The sequence below is a fragment of the Corvus cornix genome, chromosome 19 (genome assembly GCF_000738735.6).
Source record: "Corvus cornix cornix isolate S_Up_H32 chromosome 19, ASM73873v5, whole genome shotgun sequence".
NCBI lineage: Eukaryota > Metazoa > Chordata > Aves > Passeriformes > Corvidae > Corvus > Corvus cornix.
The window spans coordinates 4,804,853-4,823,617 of record NC_046348.1 but is presented as its reverse complement, the minus strand read 5'-3'; the positions used below and the strand labels follow the sequence as shown (position 1 = coordinate 4,823,617).

Sequence of the window (18,765 nt, the reverse complement as noted above, 5' to 3'; positions counted from 1 at the left end):
AAACAACATAGTGGAATTTTAATTACCTTGTCCTTGTTGCTGCCCTTGTGCGGGCAGGACACACTGTCCCAGCTCACCATTCAACCAGAGCTGCATACGAATAAATGGTTCTCGGCCTTTTTGGGTCAATTTACTCCATGGCTTTGGCCTGGAGAGCATGTCACTGACACTTCCTTGGGACAGCCCCAATACCTGAAGTGAAGCAACCAAGAACGGCATGTTAACACACTGGCAGTGGAAACGGGGGGAATTTAACTCATTTTGGTTTCCTTTACTGTGTGGCTCAAATTGTTTGTATATGGACAACTATAAAAACTGTAAAAATTGGACCATTATAAAAGCTGTTTTCTGTGGATACTCAGATGGAAATGCTTTTCTTCCTGCTGTGTTGCCTTCTGAAGGAAGGTGGGTTTTTCCTGCAGGATCTGGGTGGCAGCAGCCTGGTGAGGGATTTGCATGCTTTTCATATTTTGTGTCAAACAGTTTCATCAGTTTTAACAGGAAAAACACCGAGTCCAAGCACACACAGGCAGATGAAACAGGCAATGACTGGCATGTATTTTGTTCTCAAACAAAAATAATTGGGACTTTTGAGACTAGGCCTGTATTTGGTTGATTTTTGGGGGATGAATTATAACGATGTGTGTTTTCACCTGTAGCAGTGGCTGCTCCACATAAGTAAATATTCAAGAATACAGCTGACTGCAGTGGGGGGGGGGAATCTCAGACAGGCAGAATGCAATTACTTGCCTGGAATTCAGCACAGGTACAAGAGTTAAAAATCATACTTAATGAAAGCTGCCATGGGATCTTTGACGACCCCAAGAGGTCAGACTTTTCATTTTACATCTTAGTGAGAAGGTAATAGTGCGGTGCCAGCTCCTATTACACTTTTCTATTGATTCCATTCTTTATAGGAAGAAGAAACAGCAGATGTCCAACACTTTTTACAGCCTGGGAGGGGTTTTCTGGTGGTTAGGGACCCTCAAAATCCCACGTGCTCAATGCTTAGGGCCCACAACGTGAGAACTTCAGGGAGCCTTATCTGTAATCAAACACTGCTCTAAAACATCTCAGAGCACACTGAGGTACTGAGCACCAGGTATAAGAAATGACTGGGAATTCTTGACTTCAGACTAAGGAGAGTTAGGGGATTTTCCATGTGTTTGTTTTAATGCCCTTGTGCACATTTCCAAATAATAACGAAAAAGGAAAAATGCTCTTGTGTCCATAATCTTCGCTTATAACAGAGTTAAGACTCTCCAGTCATGACAATGGTATTAACTCAAATATTCCACGAATTCATTACATTAAACATGAAATATTGAGTCTCAGCAACGTTTGCTTCAGCTTTCAAGGCTTCTAAACTTGGGGCCTCATTCCTAATTCCAAGTGGCTGAAGCCAATCCCTTTATAAAAACTCTTGCAATTCCTACCACCCAGGGAAACGAATACTTTGTGAGCTTAGTTTTGAAATACTTCACACACGGAGCAGAAACATTTTTCCACAGGACACCCGTGGCACATCCCCCTCTGGCTCTGCACCTGTGTAAGGAGCAGAGGGCACAACCACAACACTGGTGAAACAAGAGAGAACCACTTCTTTACCTTTTCCCCAAAGATCCTTTGGCAGATGCCATTCTTTGCTAGCTTTTCCTTGACCTGCCGCGTTAGCTCTATCGTATCCACCTCCTGGTACATATAAATCTCATACTGCTCGGGTGTCAGTGGAGGAACCGAAGGTTTGGATGGCTTGGACAAGGACACGATAGGGGATGAAGGGAGGGGGCTATTTTGTGGTGTCTCACTGCGACTCGCCCCAGTCATGCTCAATTCAGAACTCTGCGAGTACGGAGATTCCGCGTTTGGCCACTCTTTCCAATACTCGGAAGAAGACGGTCCTTGGAGCTGGCTACGATCTGGCCTAGTCTGATTGCTGACCTTTTCTTTTCCACCACTGGCTTCCTCAACTTTTATATCTTCGGGAAGAGCTGCATTTCTTCTCTCATGCTGCACAGTATTCCACCAATGGTCCTTCCAAACACCACCACGTCCCAACTCATTTTTAACATGCCTCAACATACCCTGGGCAGAATCACTTATTCCATGAAGCTCTAAAACAGGTGCCTCCTGAGGCTCCTTTTTGAGCCCAGAGAGGTTCTGCAATGCAGAGATACTGGAATCAGTGACAGATGAATGTTTCTTCAGGGATATGGCCAAAGGAGAATAGCTGGAAACCGAAGACATTGCAGGTGTAGACACTAGTTTGGGGGACAGGATAGAAATGTCAGCTTGAGATAGAGGTGGTGTTTTTAAGGCAGGTTCAAGGGCAGCCTGCTGTGCCTCCATTTCCCGTCGGGCTTGTTGCAGAATGGATCGAATTGCATCATCAGAATTGCCACTGCTAGAGGCAGAAGGCGGCTGAGCCGGCTCAGCTATGAAAAACAACCAAAAGACTAAATGCAACAGAGGAAAATGCTTTATATTCAACACGTGCTACTGTAAACATTTCCCTGACAGGACAAAAAAACCCAAAAAAAACAAAAAAAAAAAAAAAAAAGGGAGGGGGGTGGGGCTGAAATACATTTCTGGATGGGAGGGAGGAGTTTTTGCTAAGCAAAGATTTGCATTTTTCAAAATAAGGTAAGATTTCCAAAGTTCTTCACTGGAAAATTTTGAGAGTTGCCAAAGTGCTGGATGTTTGCACGCAGAGACTCAGCTGCACAAGTCTGGGATCACTTGCCCTTCCACCATTGTAAAAATTTTCAAATAAATGCCTTTGAAAATCAAGCCTTTACTTCTTCCTCCCCCACCCCCAAGTGGTCAATAACATTTTATAGCTGCATTTACAAAGTTATTTAACCTTTCACTTCACTCTTTTCTTCACAAATGAATTTAACACGCACTCAGAACTGAACACAGCTGCATTCACCTGGACAGACTATTACAGTATAAATAAGGTGAGACCTTTTAACTTCAGAAACACAAACACACAAATTACAACAAAGCCAGAACTTCAGGAAGAGATCATCATTATTTCATTTGACAAGCTAAATATGCTCCTGCTTCCTGTTTTCTTGTTCCATGGTCCCAACCACTGAAATAAACAGCTCTACCAGAGCCAGGCTGACACCTGGCCATCACCCTCTCCCTTATCCGAAGCCCTAGGATGGAGCCACGGGTGCTTTCAACAGAGATAACCCTCAAATGCAGCATTCCAGTGGGGAACCAGGATTTGGGTGGCTGTGCTGCAGCAGTCGGGGATGAGCAGAGACTGGAACGTGGGTGGAGGATTATCTCTGCAGAGCCAGGAGGTTTTTGCAATGGCATCTGCTTCTATTTCAGTCTCCACTGAGGTCCCCTGTGCTTGGAAACCAGTTCCTCTGAAAGCTGCTCTACAGGGAGCAGGGAAAGTGAAGCACCAGGTGGGAGCAGGGAACCCCCACTCTGCAAGGAGTGGCCTCAGAGTGAAATAAGATTTGAAACACGCTGTGTATCGCTCCAGTAATACTGTGGCTCATCTGAATGCATTTCTGAATTTGCCTCCCCACATTCCTCCCTGTCACGCACTGTAAAATACATGACAAGCTAAGAAATCGGAAAAAAGACAGTGAGACTCTCTCTGCTGTTTTATCTGCTGGTTTCACAGGGAGTTTTGAGGCCGAATTAATATTTGAAAGGAAGTCTGAGACTCTCAGATGAAACATGCTACCAAATAACATTCTTGCAGTTTCCTGCACAAAGCCCATATTTTTCTCTGTGCAATAATTTCTTGTATAAAGTCATATTATTTAGATCATATATTAACTAGTGTTTTATATTCTGCCATGAGATTAACTTAGTTTTCATTTGAAAGTCAACTGCCCAAAACTGTATATCAGTATTTACTTTCAAAAATGAAACAAAAGTATTCCACAGTAATTTCTACTTCAGCCCATAGCAGTACTGGGAACTCTTAAAGCTGAGAGGGCTATGGAATAGACAGAAATGTTAATTACATGACAGCATACAGCAAGAAATTAGACTTATCTCAGGCTAAGATGGATTTTTTGGGAAAAGGAATGTGTTTTGGATTTTCCAGTTCATTCACTGAATACATTCTGTAACCAAAAATAAAGCCTAAGAGTCAGGACTCAGTTGCCTGTCTGAGTACAGGATGTACCATGGTGCTGGGACTGGTAATTGCTGCCTAGAGTGTGACCTTCACCCCAACAAATCCATCCAGTCCCTCTCCCATGCAGTTGTGTTCCCAGGGCCTGAGTGAGACAGAAGAGAAGAGAAAGCAGGAGCTGTTCCCCTTCCAAGGAGTGAAGTGGGAGAAGAAAGGATTCTGTAGGTTCCCCTCAGTGACTCCTGCAGGTCTGGAGGGCAGCCAGGAGCTCAGAGCTCTGCACAGGGATAAAGGTGTTCAGAAATCCCACAGGGAGCAGGGCGCGGAGCAGAGACCCCACCACGCCGTGACACATGTGACCTTAACTTGGGATGTCTCAGACACAGAAACAACTCCACTAAATAACAATAAAAATCTCCAGCAAACTCTTTAAAATCTACACTGAAGGTTTTAAGAATATAATTAACTGACCAGAAAGCTCATGGCAATCGTTTTAATTAAATTCTGCAGTAAAAGGAGGCAGAGACAAAATGAGGCTGTACCTGTTTTCTGTACTTGCAGCTCCCTTTTGGCTTGTTCGAGAATGGATTTGATGGCTTCATCAGAGCCAGACTCTGTGGTTCGGATTCGTGTGGTTATGTTACCTGGGGAGGAAAACACAACTAATGACACCAGGAACACTTTTATTTGGCTGTTTTTGTAACACAAAGACACGCTGTGTACGATACACGGCCAGCACAACCTGAGGACAACTTGCACAGGACCTTTACCAACATTTACACCACACAAAAAAAGTACTTAACATAATAAAAGCAAAATATCCTACTTGTGCCTGTCTCTAGCTGCCCTGGAATGGTGAGAACATCAGAGGAACAACTAGGTGCTCATATATTCCTTTTCTATGGTAACATATATAGATCTATTCTTTTTCCTTTCCTTTTTGGCTTTTTTTTTTTAGAGGGGGAGAGGAAACAGAAGGGAAAAGAACCGGAGGGGAAAGGAAGAAAGCTAAAAACATAAGCCCAAGAATCAACTTTAAAATGGCATCAGCTGCTAGGCAAAGTAGGATGAGTATACATTCAGCCCAAAACAGAATTAAAAAGTAACTAGATAAAAATAATTTTTAACTTTCTAGAGGTTAATACATTAAGAGAAAGAGTAATTTAAACGCAGATACCATTTGAAGTACTCTCCAGCTAAGAGCTATTACTTGGTTGTTTGGTTTTTTTTTTTTTGTTTTTAACCTCTAAGGGGAAGAAAAGGAGGGAAAACTGTGAGTGCTATTGCACGTAACTGCATTTTCCATTATGAGATTATTGTTTGTAAGCAAGCTAGGTAATCTGTGACTGGAGTCAAAATAACTGCAGACTTTTGATGTACCTGCTTTTGTTTTTCCTTCTTTCTGGTCTTACTAAAAGAAAAATTCTGCAACTAATCCATAACAAAGAAAATGTGCAGACTTCCTGTGCAGTGATAATTTATGGATCTGATGTTCACTTGTTGTCTTTTCCATATATAACACTGAACTAAGCATCCCACTAATTCAGCCGTGTATTGAAGTGGAATTTGTCAGCATAAGCCCCATGAGAAGAAGTAAATCTAGAGCAGAAGCAGTATGCAATTGATGTTGTAACTGTGCAACTTTCTCCCTCCAAATCCACAAAAATAGCAAAGAGAGCATTTCAATAGATCTGATGACTTTATAAAGCCTCTTCTATCACTTCTCTCTTTTTATCTGCGGACACAGGGAGGATGGGAGTGGAAGAACTATCCAAACAGGGTTACGTTAGTACAGCAGCAGCAGAATTAGAAAAAGCAAAGTGTTCATCTAACCCATGGTTTGTTTTATACTTACTGTCTGTTTTTCTATCAGATTCCAGGCCAGAATCAAACTGCACAGTTTTAAGGAAACACACAGCTAAAGCACACTCCACTTCCTAGGGATTGACTGCAAAGAAAAACACCTGCCTGTGACGTACCTTCAGACCCATTTCTTCGTTTCGGTACTTCCTGAAATAGTCTGTTCAGGTTCTGGCCTGGATTCTCTGTTGAAAAACAAGTTTGGTAAGAACAAAACAATCAGGGGATGGTTGCTCTGACATCACGGGCTGTGTGACATGAGGAGCTGGCAGCCTGGCCCTGAGCTCTCCTGGCCCCTCGGGCCCCTGAGCAGGAGGAACTGGCTACTTGGGAAGAAGCAAGGCTGGCTGATTTGTTAATAAAGATTACAGCTATGTTCGGAAAGGAGATTAGACAGATATAAATAAATGTCTAGAGATACCAAAAATGAAGAGGTTAAAGATGGGCAGATAATCCCCTCAAGTACAATCATCAAAAGGAAGAACAGATTATAAATCTAACAGTGTGTGCTTCCAATTAAACAAAATCTAGGAAAACCCTGCCTGTCCTTTCCAATATTTCTTGACTGTAAACAACTTAGTTTTCAGTTTCTCTAAATGTAAATCTCAGTCTTAAGAGGAATCACAATGAAATGCATGTTACTTCTTAAAATCGCTGCCTTAAATATGCAAAGCTGCTTTAAACTGGGATTGTGTTTTAATTACTCATCTCATGCATCACCTACCCTATTTTGTCAGAACACTTTGGGGAAAAAACATAATCATGCAAGACACAACAAAAAGCCTGGTCTCAGTAAACAACCTCAAACAAAAATCCCCAAGTATTTCTGAGGACCGATACCCTGAGTAGCTGCTGACCCTTTTCACTCCGTGTTTAGCTGTGGCACGGAGCTGTTGGGAAGTGAGGGCTGTGAGTGCCCCTGCTGCTCACTCCTGCTGACAGGCACCAGCCAGCAGCTAAAAAAAGCATAAGCAGAGATACAAACCTGCCAGGGTGCTGCAAAGCAGGGCTAGGAGCTCAGCTTCCTGCACCTGGCACCTGACTTGGGTGAGAGCAGCAGCAGTGCACAAACGGCCCTGGATGGGGAAGTTCCTGGTTTGGAACGTTTGGAACTATGAGGAGCAGGGGGCTGGGGAGCACTTACCTCTCTGTCTGCCCTGGATGCTGCGAAGAGCCAAGATGTTCTGCTCGTCCGACAGGAACTGCTTCATCTTATGAAATGGCTCCTTGCCTCTCACAGTCAGTTTATTCCATGGCTTTGGCCGGGCCAGGATCTCACTCACAGACCCTTGCGACAGTCCCAACACATAATGTCCAAATATCCGCTGTCCAATATTGTGCTTGATCAACTGCTCTTTCACCTGACGTGCAATTTCGGCCGTGTCTATCTCCTCGCCTTCAGAGATGCTCCCAGCACTTTCTGACTGGCTGGGAGATGGGGCCATGCCATTTACATCCGGGCTTTGTTGTAATGGACTTTGGGAAGATATGGAGTTTGTGCTGTATGGACCTGTTGGAAAAATCATGCTTGTGCTTCCTGCTTCCTGCATTGCCTTGGAGTAGAAGGACTGCATTAGCTGTCGCTGGAGGAGAGAGTTTAGTGCAAATTTTCCTGTGGAGGCCAGGGGTAAGCTGGGGCTTGCCAGGGATGAGCTGAAAAAGTCTTGACTTAAACCCGTTGGTGAGAACTGGTGTGTACCATTAGTATTGGAAGCCTGCTCCCCCGCGTTGCGGAGCAACTGGGAAGGAGGGGAGGCCGGCAAGGTTGCAGGACGCTGACTCTCAGGCTGGTCTTTCCCTTTTCTCCTGGCTGACCCTACAAGGAAGGTCAAACATAATGCATTATGGGGGGTCAAAGAGGGAAAAACCAAGATAAAAAAATGCAAAGTTTGCCCCGCAAAGGGAAAAAGTGCAGATTGACACGGGCCAATGGAGTGGTGGTGGGAGATTTGGTTTTGTTTGTTTTTGGTTTGTTTTCATTTGTTGGGTTTTTTTGTTTGTTTAATTTTTATTTTTAATTTTTTTTTTTCATGATTGAAATTTTTTAAGCCAAACAAGGCCCCCAAAACAAACAACATGCATTTCATGTTTGCACCTTTCTTGTATGTTGCAGCCTGGAGAATCCCCCTTACAGACATTAACACTATGAACAGTTACATGAAGTGCAGTGATACAGTTAAATAAATGCAGTTACAGACAGCAAGTCTCTCTGTTGTCTCTCATTCAAGATATGACTCATTGGACCTGACTGAACCCAAATGCAGCAAACATTTACATTTTGGAACAAACCAATTTGAATAAAGGAATAACCATTAGGTGGATGCACCAAGATCGCTCAGTTAAAAGTCATAAAACGCTTCAGAATTCAGTAATCCCAGGGCCAGTGGCAACTTTTAACTTTCTTCCAGCTGCAAAAACCATAAGCATTCAAGTATCTGGAAATTCCATGACTTGCCATGTAAAAAATGTGCACACAAGATGTAAAAGCCCACATTAGGAAAGCCAAATGGCAAACACACTTTGCTGGAAAGAAAGGATTTTGCTTTCCCAAGCTGACCCGCTGGTGGTATATCCAAGTGTATCAGACAGGAAGACTGTGCTCTACATGCAAAGGTTTTGCACAACACTGTGTGTGGGGGAAAGAGATGGATTTGTTCCCAAAACAGAAGACAGCCTCAAACACTGGTACAGCCTGTAATGCCTCTTCCTTAACCTTTATAGACTCTCTAAGTTTTACTTCATTATCCAGCCTATAAAACTACAGAAATCCAACGTTACTCAGTGTTCCTGTTGCTTCTTAATCCTCCTGCCATGCATTAGCTCAGACACTCAGCTCTCACTCAGCCCTCCCTCCCATCACAGGACAGCAGAGGCACCAGAAGAGCCAAAATTTGGGTGAACCTACCGCTCAGGTCGCTGTTGGCGATGCGCAGCGTGGCATTCTCCGACTGCAGCGAGCGGTTCTTCTCCAGCAGCAGCACCTCCAGCGGCTTGGATGCATCCTAAAGGAAACCAAAGGGGGAGGTTTGTTTCTCAAAGCATTGAGAGTCTCACTCAGGCACTAAAAAGGATTTCAGAGGGAAAAAAAAATAAAAAAAAAGCCCAACAAGTGCTCGACTGGTCTCTGAAGGCAGCGAGGGAATTCGCCAGGTGTAGATCTGCAGGAATCACTCCAGGCTCTGGTGTGAGCCATGGAAGAGATTCATTGTTTCATTCTCATTGCAAATCATTCATCAATTCTGCATTATTTTGAGATGTGTAACGGAACATTTTCTTAATCCTACTTATTTTTAAATGGTCCTGGCACGCTTTCAGTTTAAAAGCTGTAGACTTCTTTTAATCTGATTAAAACAGGAGTTAAGGTTATATTATTCCTTCTAGGTCAACTGACCCAAGCTAAGCATTTCCTTGACATGCTGCTTTTCAGCAGAAACTGTTCAAAATAATATCAGTCAGAGAACCCTGCTGTTTACCCTCCCCTAAATATCTAACCCTCGATCATTAAAAAAACCCATTGAAAATGAATCCCAGGATATCAATATTCTGTTCAGATTTCAGAAGCAGGAATTTAATTCATAACCTTTAAACTTAACTAAGATTAATTTGCTGGAACAGCAGAGCTTTCTCATTACTCAATGGTTTGTTTTCTTTTGTGAAAAGAAATTTTCAAGGCTAACAAATACTTAAAAATGCTGAAGTCCTTGCTCAGTGTGCTGCCCGTACGCCAACACCAGTATCTTTAAATGACTCAACTTCACAACATTCTGGTTTATCCACTCCAGCACAGCTGAAACGTCACTTTGTCCTTGACTACTTAAAAGAAATTAACAGGCAAAAAAAAAATGTCCAGTTCAGCTTTTTACATAAGAAAACATCAGGAAAAACAACGATCAACCCAGAAGCCTCAACATCAACAGGAAACTGTTGATGTCAACGCCAAGGAATTGCAAGGCAAAATTTTTGTTAATCAACTGAGCTGCTGAGTAAGTAAGAAAACAAAAGTAAGTTCAGTACCTGCGCACCAGAGCTTTCAGATGGTGCAAACTCCATGGATTTCAATATACTGTGGAAGGCAGAAAAAAGAAATTATTTTCTATTTCTCCTTTTCATAACAACTCCACTAATGAGCATTAACATTATCATTTCCTGTTCTCCAGCAACACCACAACTTTCCTTGCAGTAACGCAGTCTCCTAATGAATACAGAATAACTCCTCAAAACAGTTATTGGATAAGAAAATTTTCTTGAGCGTCATCTAAATCATTCCATATGCAATCCCACCAGGCCAGTTTAAAGCGTAAATTTAAAGGTTAATAAGGATATAACATTTTAAGCTGTCAGAAATAATATAAATTTATCTGTGAAGCTGGAAGGGAATGAGGAAGTTGTAGCAAAGCAACAAAACAAGGGAATCACCACCACAGTACAGAACTTTATAGATTATACACCAGCTCACCAGCAAGGAAAATATGCACAAATAATCCTCCCAACCAAGGCACTACAGGCTAAAAGGCAGTTTTTCATTTTAATAACCCCCTCGTTCTTTGGCAAAGGGAAGACAAAATGGCCCCATATTTCTTAAGAAATATGAAAGATCCAAATATTTATAAGTACATTAGGAGAAGAATCTGATAGTCTCATTGTCAATATTTTATACAAACAGTGAGCGGTCAGAGGACGTCTCCCTTCAGAGGCTTTCAGAGCTGTGTCGTCTGGCAAACCAGAACCTTACAGGAAATCCAGACTTATTCCTGTGCTTTGTTGGATAAATTTTTTTAAAATCAGCTTGCTGTAGGCAGGACATGAACTTCCTCAGACTGAGGCTGATGCCATGAAGATTTTTTGTCTTTTCTTTTAGACCCCTGTGATACCTTTTTTACAACTTCTGTATTCTTAGTGCTTTTTGCCTACATTCTTGGCCTTGTTTGTTCAGCTCGGAGACTCAACATTTTGGAAGCTTCGTAGGTAGGGATCAGTGTGCCCCAGAGCCCAAGGTCCTCTCCAGAACACATTCTGTAAACTAAGATAGAACCATCCAGGGGAAGGTTCCTTGGGGAGAGGGGGCTCACTCGAGCCTCTCATTGGGGAATCTTTGATAGATGTGCTAATTAGTAACACCTCTAATGATATACCAGATCTTTTGGGGGGGCATTGTGAGGTGCATTCGACCTGGATGTGGTGCACCTAAGGATCCTTAAAACAAACACCAAGGTAAAATCCCTTTTTCCCTTCTAACCGTGTTTGCGTCTTGATTTTAAGACCAGGAAAAGGCATCAAAGCAATAAATGATTTCAGCTTCTTACCGTACAAAGACAACATTCATATGGTGAAGAAAAACACATAAACACATATAGATGGTGTTTATACAGCATTTATCATGTATAAAGCACCAGGAACTCTGTGAGCAGGCACAGTCTGTTTAATCATTATTGAACTGTACTAAAGGCTGTGGACCACTTATTAAAAGTTTTGGATGTCCCATCCCTAAAAGTGTCCAAGACCAGGCTGGATGGAGCTTGGAGCAACCTGGGATAGAGGAAGGTATCCCTGCCCATGGCAGGCGGTGGGAGTGGATGAGCTTTAAAGTCCCTTCCAGCCCAAAACATTCAGTGATTCCATGACAGGTGGAAACTGAGACAAAAAAAGGCAGAAATCCAGTATAAAGACATAGGGACCAGTTCTGGATGCCACGAGCAGCTGGCCAGGCACCCACTAACTGCCTGAACCTGTCCCTGCATTAATCTAGAGCTGGATGTGCTTTAAGTGACACTCTGGAAATCAGGTCTCTGGGCCATTCAAGATCACTCAAAGTCATAGCAAATCCAAGGGAAAAAAAGTCATTCTGAGAAAGAGACCTCATGCATTTTGCATCTGTGCATATTCACTGCACACAGGGTTAATTCTGACAGGCATTCCTAAAATGTAATAATTATTAAAATCACAAACTTCTGGCAATCACTTTCATTATATGGCATCACTCAGTGTCACCTCTTGCCTGGCTGTAGGGTAGAGCCATCACCCCATACACGGCACATAAAGTGATGCTGTGAAGACTCTACGTGGCACAGCAGCTCAGCCATGTGCAAAACCAATTCTTTTGTGCTATCAATGGACTCGTGCCAGTCAAGAGGGGAGGTTGTGCACTGATGGCTTGAGTTCTCAGAGACCCTGACATCACTTGGACATCACAGCTGTGTGACTCAGGTGGCAAATCCCAGCTGAAAGCCAGTGTTTCTTGGGAAAGCCCTTCAGAGGCACAGCTCTGCATCCCAGGACTCCACAGTGCTGGGGGAGATAAATGCACAGAGACTCATGCAGGGAAAACCCCAGCCACTGGCAGGTCCCTGTTTCCATGAATTCTGCAGGGAATGGCCTCTGCAAGGACAGCCAATCCTAATGCACATCCTCATGATGCCCAAATGAGGAGACTCATCTGAATTTAAACCCAGTTTGAACAGCAAATTATCCTGTGGCAAATGTCCTGTGGGAAATCCCATTTCAGTTCAGACCAGCAGCACTTGTGAGCCCCGCTTACCACACCTGGGTTTGCCACGTGGAGCAATCCAGCAGCATTCCAAACGCCTTCCTCCTGGATGAGGCTAAACCAGAAAAAGCTGCTCTCTCCCAAAGGAGCAGATATGAGTGGTGCCCTGAGCACACCGTGCTGCCCCCAGAATGCAGCTGACAATGGTTGGAAGCAAAAACCTATTTATGGTTATATTTGGATCTCCACACCAAAAATCTGGCTCTAAAGCCCCGATCCTGTCATCCCTCTCCTTGCAGAGGCTGATGCATTTTGGGTCTGAGTACCTGCTGCCAGCTGGGACCTTCAGGAAGGATCCTGAGCCCTGCAGCAGCTGCATTTCCAGCGAGCTTGGTGCATGCAAGGTGTATTCAAACCTTAGCTGGAAACCTGCTGACCTCTACCTACCTGAAGGGGATTCTTTGTTAACTGAATTAACTTTCTGACAATTTCACAGGTAATTTCCTAAACAGTTAAAATACAAAATATACTAAAAATCAAGTTGATGGCACCTCTAATTGCCCTAAGAGGAATATTCACTCCAGCAGGTTCATTTTTATAAGAATGTAAAAGTTAAACACATCAAAAATGACTCTCCAAATGTGTCACAAAAGACACATTCTCCTCAGGAATATGAGGAAGCACGTTTCTTCTTTGGATTCCAGGAATATCTTTGCCCATGAGATCTTGACTCAATCTGTGGCTCAAGATCAGTTACCTGCTTTTTAAAGGAATGATCTTGTGACTTGAATCTGCACATTTAAGAAGACTTGAAAGATCTGACTGTAAAGCAAAGTGTGCATTGGGACAGCTCGACTTCTGTTCATCTGATCCTGACTGCAAAGGCAGCAGGGTCAGCGCTGTTGTGCTACTCAAGAGGGAACTGAAAGGACACACAGAGCTCTCAGATCTCAAAAATAGGTTTAAAAGCCATTGGGCACAAAAGCCAAAGCAGAAAGTGAAGAATCCTCCCATCCCAGATCTTGACATGGGCCCACCTAAGTTCCTCCAAGGTTCAAGTTGGCTGATACTGAGATCCCTCAGCCTAGGACACCTCTAACATCCCAGGAAGGATTAAGGAAAATACATCAGTGCCAAAACACATAAAAATTCAATCTCTTCCTGCCTTACTGACAAGGTATCTTTCCTCTTGGTGCACGTTATGAGCAGTTAATTTCTGTCAGTGTTTCAGGGCACAAGGCAGGTGCAGCAGGATTTGGTGTGAGGGCTCCGATTTACAGCAACAGACTTTTCCCAGTCTCATTTACAGGAACAGCTTCACTCAGATCAGACTGTCACTGCCAGGGGATGCACATTTAGCCCTTTGGATTAGATGGGAGCAGGGGAATGGTGTGAAGCAGCTGCTTGGAGGATGCAGCATTGCAAACATCCTCGGTGCTCTCCTGGAGGGTCTCAACCCCCGGACCATCCCACAGGATGGTGCTGGACCCCAGGGCCATTACAAGCCAGCTATCAATCCATAAATTAGGGATATAAAAGCTGGAACAGCTGGGAGAACAGGGTTCATTTACTGGCACCCAACACCAGGGCCACTTCCAGGAGAGTCTCCCATCTATTTCACTGCAGGCTCATCCTCAGCAGAAACATCATATGAAGCCTCCTGTGTCACATCTTCTCTCATCTGCCTTTCCATCCCTGCCCCCACGTAAGTCAGTGTTGTAAAAAAGAAAAGTATTTTAAAATATTGGTATTATCACCAGGAATACAGGGCTTGTATTTAAAGTACAAATGCAAAGTAAGCTTAAATGGGTCTACTCAATGAGTATATGGGGTTCTTGGCACCTTAACTCTGCCTTTAAAGTCCTGATCCTGTTGTATTAAACCTTTACATGAAACCAGGTAGGATTCAAAAGTCATTTGTTGTTTCAAGACATTTACATTTAATATCTAATGTAAGAAGCTGGGAGGTTGTGGCCTTATTCCCATTCACTGCTTTACATACAAGGACATAAACTGGCTAAAACCTGAAGCTGTTCCCTTAACTCAGGAGAGGACATGGATGTATTTATCCCACCACTAAATGATGATGCTATTTTGAAACCAGGTAATAATCAGGTATAATGATCAAAGAAATGGTCAATTCATTTAATTTAAGTGAAAATTATACCCCTGCATCAGGGTGTGCTGCAGCTGGTGGTGAACCAGAACCTCAGCCAGCGTGGCTTGAATAAATCAGCACCAGGGGCTGGGCAGTCGTGGGGCTTGCAAATCCAAACCTGCTTTCCATATCCTCCAGGGATGTGTAAACAAAAGCACATGACTACCAGGCTCATCTGAAATACCTCATTAAACCAGGGAATGGGTTATTTCAGCCTTTTAAAAACACACACAGAAATGCCAGAATGATGAAAGAAGAGATGGGAGTTTCTCGCAGTTATTTAAACCTTGACACTAAACATATTTCCAGTCAGAAAAGTTCTCTTCTGAACCTGACAGCTTATCTTGTTATAGTTTAAAATGAGGCTCTTTTAAGTCTCTTAAGAAAATCCCTTGAAATAGGAAGAGGCTGTTTGTGGCTTTAGTTTAAAACCACAATATATTAGCAAAAATATACAGTGAAACAAGCCCAGCATTAAACTGGTAAGTGCTGAACACTGGCTGGCAGGAGCAGAGAAAAGGTACCATGGCCAAAGGCTCTGCATGAAATTTTTGGTCCACATTACCCTCAGCTGTTGGCTGGAGATTTTCAAAGAGTGGTCCACCTAAAACACCACAGATTTTGAGATTTGGAAACTTTTTCCCCTTTGTGGACAACAGTTTTAGTGGCTTTTCTTCACGGACATGTGTTTCGTTTGCTACTGTGATCCTCTGCTGCAATAAGAAGGAGCACTCTCAGATATAGCAGTTCCACTGGTTCTGGATGCAATTTCTGCCAAAATCCCAATTTCCCCGACTTTGTGGTTTTGACTGAATTCTTTATTGTTCCAAGAACACAGATTTGTGGCTTCATTTAACAAGCACTATTAAACCAGAGTTTGTGAAAAAATTATGTAAGCATTTAACACTTACTTTAATTCTTTCTTAACCTCTTCATAATCAGCCTGTCCTTTCAGTTTTTCTTCCAGTTGCTTTAAAAGAGAGAACATGGATTTAATTATTTACATTGTTTTTTTTCTGCAGGCTTTGAAAATCATCTTCAAATTATTCCATATATACAGCAGCGCACAAGTGAGGGTTAATGACTCATACCTAATTTACATATATTAGAAAACAAACTATAACCAATTAAACATAAACACAATTATACCTCGCTCATCCTTTGTTTACAGAGTGCCAAGCATGACAGAATTCAGTGGGTCCCAATTTGGATGTTTGCAATGTCACTGTCATGTGTTCAGTGAAGAGCTCGGGGATGAAGGTATTAAAAAAATGGGGCAGCTGAAATTTTCAGGGAATTGGGAGATTGAGTAAACAAGCAGGATGCTTTGGCACATACTGTATTCTTAATAGGACAGTTCTTGATAACCTTATCTACATGATAAAAAGAATAGACTGAAGAAGCTGTTGTTGACTGGAACGCCTTAGGCTTGGAAGGCTCCTCGTGCCCAAACAAAACAGCTGTACCAGGAGGCTTTCCAAGCATTACTGATTGCAGTAACTGCATGGTTACACACAGAGAGGGAGCATTGAGGCCACCCCAGCAGCTCCTTCTGCTCTGCCCCACGCAGGGCGGCCTCAATGGCTTCTCCTGGGTGTGAGGACGCCCCAAAGGCCGAACCAAACCCGCTGCCACAATCCAGAACGCAATGCCACACACTTGGACCTTACCCAGCTCCCAACAACAGTGCTCATCACTACGGGGTAAATGCTTCAGGAGGCCTAAAACATAGTGATACATAATTGATGCCGTTACGTTGCTTGCAGAAGCCACATTCATTGCAATAATTTCTTTGCTTAGTGCAGGCACACCTGATCTAAGCAAAGAACAGAACTTACTGGCTTGCAACTTCCATGGATAAATTCAGGCTAGCTCTGCCTCACTTCATTTTTAAAATTGGCACAGAATCCCAAAGGTCACGGGAAACAGAAATAACACAAGGACGTATCACCTCAAAGACAGAGAAATCTACTTTGAAAACGAAAGGAATATATGACATGAAAAAGAAAAATAGGACTTTATGTCCAAGAGAGGCTGCCTTCAGGGGACTAGGGAATTCAAGATCCTACACCCACTCTGGGGCTGCTCGTTGGATGCAGGACGAGGGCAGGGGACAGCTGATGGGAACTTGGATAATTTTATCAAAGCTGTTTAATGCAGCCCCACAGAGCTGTGCAGCAGCCCAGCTATGGGGGCACAGAGGTAGGGTTGGGGCAGGCCAACAAATGGAACTGGGAACTTGTTCCCTGTGCTGTCTTCCCCAGTAAAGTCAGCACGTGGGTATCACTCATCTCAGAGCTATACAAACCCCAAAATGATGTAGCACAGCACCCACAGAACAGTGAATTCATGGTTTGAGTCATCTCAGTAATTTAAATGAGGCTTCTTCAGATGACAACAGCAGCATGGTGGGGTTTTGTGGGACCTCCAGCTATTCTGCCATTTTTCATAGGATTTCCTACCCGGTCCTTTGCAGCTCCCACACTGCTGACATTTCTGCCTCGCCATTAACATGGATATTAAGGAGCAGTGACAAAGTGAACACCCACGTTACCAATACACAGCCCTCTCAACGTCCTGCTCCTGCTGTTTGACACCACAGTCCAGCATCCTCACCCACTGCTGACGAGAGGCGTCTCCCGGCAGGAATACCCGGGCCCTGCTCCAGCAGCTGCTCAACGAGCAGCTCTTAATGGATCACAGGAACTGCTGCTCAGTGTGGAATTTGCACTCTATGGGACACTGATGAAACGAGTGGCCTCTTAAAAAGGTCTCATGTCCCAGCGTCTTTTGTCATCAGTGACTCGTGCAGTCATTCCAATTGTGTTAAAAAGAAAAATAAAGTGTCCATTTTAGCTAAAACAAATTTTTTTCCCACCTGGAATAAATATAGGGCAAGTTTTAGTCATTTCTTTTGATGTGTCCTGCCGTACCAAAATTCCAGTTATTGACTGGAATTACAGGAAGCACTGACTTTGCTTTAGATAGCAGACACAGTTCTTCAGGTGTTTTGGCCCTGTACTTGATATAATTAGGAAAACCCTGGTTGATGTGACCAGGAAAATCCTACAAATATTAAAGATGTTGGAGGTTTTGATAATTTACAACACATGTTGAAATCTCATAATGGAGATGTACTATGTAACCCCAGGGCCTAAGGTCTCACACTTTAAGGAGGGTCAGCTACAACAGACCATGAGTTCAAGCAGCTTTTCAAGCTGCAGCTCAACACTGAGCAGAACAGAGTGACTTCAATAAGGCATCCAAGCAGAATTTTTAATGCATCAGGTCAGGCTGGAGAGGGGTCTTTAAATGAAACCAGTGAGCCAGAGAGCCCTTGGTACTGGGAGGAGACTCAGCATCACAGCTGAGAGTTTTCCAAGTGGTCACAGGCAATGGGAGGACCTGCCAAACCCCACGATACCCTTCTGCTCTCCTTGGTCTTGTCACTTTGTCCTTCTGTCTCTGTTTGGAGCTCTACAGATCCACTACAATTCACCCTTTCCTTACATTTGTGACTTGTAACATTTTGGGTCTAGAGCAGACGAGCTTTTACAGCAGGAATAACTGGCTATTTATACCAGTTCTCTGTACAAAAAGGACCAGAAGAAATTTAAAACAAACAATACCCTGTTTCTATGTTAGTTACTTATGCAAGGATATGCTAAGAAAACAGCCTTTTGTAGAAACAGATATAAACCACAGAAAAGCTAATGATTCCCATTTTAATGCAATCTGCACTAAATGCAATTCTGTGCAGGCAAGTGCTATACCCTGACAGAGTATTTCTGGAAAATTTAGGTACAAAACACAGGTAAAAAAATAAAGAAAAAAAAGAGATACTGACAAAATGCAGCTGTTTTGGACTCTCAGGTACTTGCATGCTGCTACAGCAGTATGACAACCAGCAATATTTTACTTTGGATTGTACAAAAACCACACATCCATCATTCCCAAGTACCTAATATAGAGATTGTTGCCATGGAAAATCTGCACCTAAACATCTACTTTACTAAACAAAATAAACTAACAACTGAGGATGCAGCGCCTGTGTAGAAACAGAACGTTTAGGCACTTGGCATCTTCCCAGTCAATGACTGTTTTAAAATGTATTAGCATGGTAATTGTCTCCAAGAACCCTGTAAAACGCAC

At 43.1% G+C, this 18,765-nt stretch overlaps 1 protein-coding gene across 1 annotated transcript in view; it reads right to left on the bottom strand.

Annotated features, from left to right (window-relative positions):
• CUX1 (cut like homeobox 1) overlaps window positions 1-18,765 on the bottom strand; it is a 250,222-nt gene that overhangs the window by 43,419 nt on the left and 188,038 nt on the right. The window contains 8 exon segments of the mRNA XM_039562956.1: window positions 27-192; window positions 1,609-2,435; window positions 4,654-4,755; window positions 6,091-6,156; window positions 7,116-7,787; window positions 8,877-8,973; window positions 9,986-10,034; window positions 15,525-15,583. Of these exon segments, the coding sequence (XP_039418890.1) occupies window positions 27-192; window positions 1,609-2,435; window positions 4,654-4,755; window positions 6,091-6,156; window positions 7,116-7,787; window positions 8,877-8,973; window positions 9,986-10,034; window positions 15,525-15,583 (2,038 nt within the window).